Raw genomic sequence first — 4,227 nt, 5'->3', positions numbered from 1 at the left:
GCATTTTGGAAAACTCCTTCAACTTAAAGTCCTTTGCATTTTGCCAAAGACTTTCCCCCAAAGTGTTCCCAAATGCAGCCTATGTCGTGCAGTTTCAAGGCCCCATTGGAGAAATATGTTTCCTAGCTATCTTTCTGGCTTCCCTCTTTTTTTCGGTCGGATTCCGACTTCCCTCTTTGCTCGCAGAAAAGATCTAAGGCATCGCAAGTTACTCATGACTAGTCCGAGCACTATGCCACATAGTAATCCTCTTTCCACGGCCTCTGGTTCGATAAAATCTGCAAAGAACGAGTGAACCCCACCTTCAGGTAGGACAGGAAGCTCCCCCGGCGTCCTGGAATTAGTACAAGTTTTGGACAATGGAAACCCGCACAATCCTGGGTTCCTGCGATAGGATTCGGCTTGAAATGTGTTGAATTGGTTCCCTCGAGGAATCGATCCTGTTAGTTGATTGGAAGAGACATTTAGGACCTCCAGAAACGTGAGATTTGTCAATTCGGTTGGTATTGTCCCATTTAGGTCATTTCAAGAAAGATCCAACCATTCAAGCTCGGAAAGGTCCCCCAAAGATGATGGTATATGGCCTTCGAGATTATTGTGAGAAAGGTTGAGCCCCTTGAGTAATCCTAGTTCTCCTATGACATCAGGAATCATTCCCTGGAACTTGTTGCTTGATAGATCAACGGTTGTCCGGGTCACTAGGATTTTAGGGAGATGCACTTCAAGTCCTTTCATCGTCTCATTCATGGAATCCTGGCAGTAACCTTGGTCCATGTATTGCAACCTGGATCCATCCTGATCAGTCGACATCATCGCTTTCAGCTTTGCAAAGTAGGCACTGGGCAAAGGACCGGTGAACTCATTGGAGGAAAGGTAGAGAATGCGCAACTGCGGAAAGGGAAATTCAGTTCTGGGGTTGCCTATGGAGCCGTGAAGTCTGTTTGATTGCAAGATCAAGACCCGCAGGCTAGGAAGTGTTTCCAACCATCTTGGGAAAGTGTCGTTCAACTTGTTACCGCTGAGATCCAGCGCTTCGAGTTGCATGCAATTGATTAGAGAGCGTGGCAACAGGCCTTCAAATTTGTTTCCATTGAGGTGAAGACTTCTCAGGACAGCATTTTCACCGAATGTGAGTGAGATAGTGCCGGAGAGTCCATTTTCTTGCAGATCCAACACTAAAAGGCTGTGGTTGATGTTCCCTAGACATTGAGGGATTGTTCCAACGAAATTGTTACGAGAGAGGTCAAGAATTTGTAGACCCTTCGTTTCACAGATAGAACCAGGGATATAGCCAGTCAATTGATTGCTAGCTAGCGAGAAGACGAGAAGAGAGTTTGGGAGTGATGGAGGTGTAAGCGGCCCTGGTATCAAGTTTGAATGCAGGTCAAGGATTATAAGATTTTTCCATGGAACTTGTTCGAAGCTAGTGAGGAGGTTGTGTGAGAGATTGAGATAAGTCAATGACTCGGTCCCGACATCCCACATCCATGACGGGGTATCCCCGTGGATTTTGTTGCCCGACAGGTCTATATATCCTATGCTGGTTGAATTTCTCAAAGATTGCAGGGATTTCAGTAATATTGCACCCAGAAAGACTGACTTTTGAGAGGTTTGGCATGTCATGCTCGACATATTTGCTATTGCTCATTGACAAATCGTTGTCTGAAAGATCTAAATTCGTGAGACTTTTGAGTCTTGAGAGCAATTGTAGGTCTAAAACGCCAGTCAGGTTATTTGCTGAGATACTCAAGTCAGTGAGGTTCCCAAGCTGAAAAATCGAGCTCGGGATTGAGCCACGCAACTGATTACGACTCAGGTCAACATGGACTAATGAGGGTGCACCGAGGAACTCGCCGATTTGACCACTGAGTCCATTGTTACTGAGGTCTAGGCTCGTCAAGGATGGAAGAGAGAACAGTGATGATGGTATAGACCCACCAATGAGGTTATTGGAAATGTCAAGTTGGGCTAGATTGGAAAGATTCGTTATGCTCGGAGGAATAATGCCTGCGAAGAGGTTATGCGAGAAAAGCAGTTTTTGAAGTTGTGTCTTGTTGTCGAAGACATCAGGTATTGGACCTATGAGATTATTGGAGGAAAGATCGAGCAGAGTGAGCTGATCAAGGTTTGACAGAGTTGGAGGAACCTGACCACTAAGCTCATTGAATGAGAGTTCCAATCTAGTGAGTCGTGTTAGGTTACCGAGTGACGTTGGAATAGAGCCAGTGAAATTACACTGGTGTAGGCAGAGGATCCCCGGAGAATGCAGGTCGCCCATGGACTCTGGTAACACTCCAGAGAAGCCTGTGGAGGACAAGTCCAAAACCTTCAAAGAGCTATTCCATGTTGATTCGGGTAAGTAACCCACAAGCTCCTTGTTGCCTGATAAATCGAGACATGTCAGCTTTGGCAAAAGGAAAATTTTTGCTGCTAACATGCCGCATAATTTACAGGAACTGAGGCTGAGGACTTCCAGAGAAGGAGAGAGATTCATTAAGTGACTCACGTTAATGCCAGACATGTTTAACCCATCGAGAATGAGGACTCTTAACTTGGTCAAATTTTGAAGCAGCATGTTCGAATTCGACCCTGATGGCCTTTCTGCTTTGTGAGGAGAAGAAAGAGTGAGCGGACCCAATGTAGATAGTTCAGTGCTGTTTGAAGACCCTACAGAGGAGTAGCAGGTCTGGTTTCGGGGGTAGCAGCCAAGTTCAAGGCGAATCACATGACCAGTCATATGATCGCACATGACTCCGGCCCACGAGCAACAATCCGTGACAGCCTTCCAGGAAAGCATCCTTGGTCTACTGAGCCAAATGCCATCCGTTTGACAGAAGAAAGGTGTCGAATTTTTCGGCATTACCGCATTCATGAATTGAAGCAGGTCAGACTTTTGATCAGGCTGACAGGGCGCTGCTGCCCCTGTAGAGGAAGTAGAGAAAAATGATGAGTTAATGGCTTGTATTCCAATGAGGGATGAGAACAGAAACAGGATGATCAGACAAGACAATCGTGCCATTTTTTATCTAGAGAGTGAAGTGCATTAGCTGGCTGTGATATCAACATACGGCGGAGTTGGCTTATGTAGATGTGTTGGTTACCGTTGTTGAAAGCACCCCGTCAAAATTTTAGAGATTTTTCATGGACTTCCAGGCCTTTGTTTAAGATTTTGCGTTACTTGTCGAGACATAGTCCCGCATTAACTAGGAAATTCCTTCCTAGTTTTGTTGCAACCACGTACGTTCCCGGAGAGATTGATAATTGCACACTGTCAGCTGTTTGTTCTTGTATACGTGAGATGTGCCCATTCTGAGCATGTGATTCTTCCTTGATGAGTCGAAATTTAATCACCATCAGGATCTTTGAGCGTGAAATGGAACGTGGCATTTGTCCATAGTATTGGAAAATTCAAGAGGAGATGAAGATAATCCTGCAGACGGATAAGAAATGAATTGTTGTAGAGGTCACTGTAAGTAACAGAACACCTTTGCTCCAACCCCAAATGAACATTAGAGGGTACTTGCTTTGTGAATTAGCCTCGAGAATAGACATAGATTGCTTGTTGTCTATTACCAAACAGAAAGAGGTTGCTTCGTCTCGTTGATGGAGATCTCGTTCGAAAAGATTAAGTCTTTGATGATTTCATGGTGCATTTATCCGGTTTGTGAGGTAGAATTGCTTCCTGTTGTGCATGAGGGTCGAGAGAGGTGCATTTTTATTTACGTTCTTGCGAGTTGCCAGCAACGAGACTTTATTTAATGACTTGGGACTAGAGGTTCCACAGATCCTTACGTTGTTGTTCTGACATCAGAGTCGCTTTGAAAATATTGCATGCGAAGTGACGCCTAACCAAACCACAGACTTATTGCATATAAATCTAACTTTTGGGTTGTTAAAGTTTGCATAAACAAAATAATGTTGACGATTAGGAGGATCCTAATTGGGCCTCACTCGAGCCGTTGGAACAACCAAATCACGTCTTGTCGTTCTCCACTGTTTTTGTTGCATTTGAGGAATCGGTCAGTGACGACCCTGTTGTCCTGAATTTATTCTGTTTATATAAATGTAGTCATAATCAATCGGACAAATTTAGTTATAAACATTTTCATACCGGTATTAATTCAATCCATTTGACCATTTTAAGCCTGAAAAAAATGACGCGGACGCCGACCGTTTTACGTGGCATGGCTGACGCTGACATGGATATTTTATTTAATTTTTAAATAT

At 44.2% G+C, this 4,227-nt stretch overlaps 1 protein-coding gene across 1 annotated transcript; it reads right to left on the bottom strand.

Moving 5' to 3' along the window:
• Positions 1 to 525: 525 nt before the first annotated feature.
• LOC115662097 (receptor-like protein 33) lies at positions 526 to 2,860 on the bottom strand. Its single transcript, XM_056309012.1, has 2 exons — positions 1,477 to 2,860; positions 526 to 1,361 (listed from the first exon to the last, which is right to left on the bottom strand). Exons 1-2 carry the CDS (start codon positions 2,858 to 2,860, stop codon positions 526 to 528), a joined length of 2,220 nt encoding a protein of 739 aa, XP_056164987.1.
• Positions 2,861 to 4,227: the final 1,367 nt, after the last annotated feature.

The sequence above is a fragment of the Syzygium oleosum genome, unplaced genomic scaffold (genome assembly GCF_021117445.2).
Source record: "Syzygium oleosum isolate NSW1041296 unplaced genomic scaffold, Sole_v2.1 Sole_v2.02, whole genome shotgun sequence".
NCBI lineage: Eukaryota > Viridiplantae > Streptophyta > Magnoliopsida > Myrtales > Myrtaceae > Syzygium > Syzygium oleosum.
The sequence above is the reverse complement of the archived record's forward strand: the minus strand, read 5'-3'. Positions and strand labels throughout refer to the sequence as shown.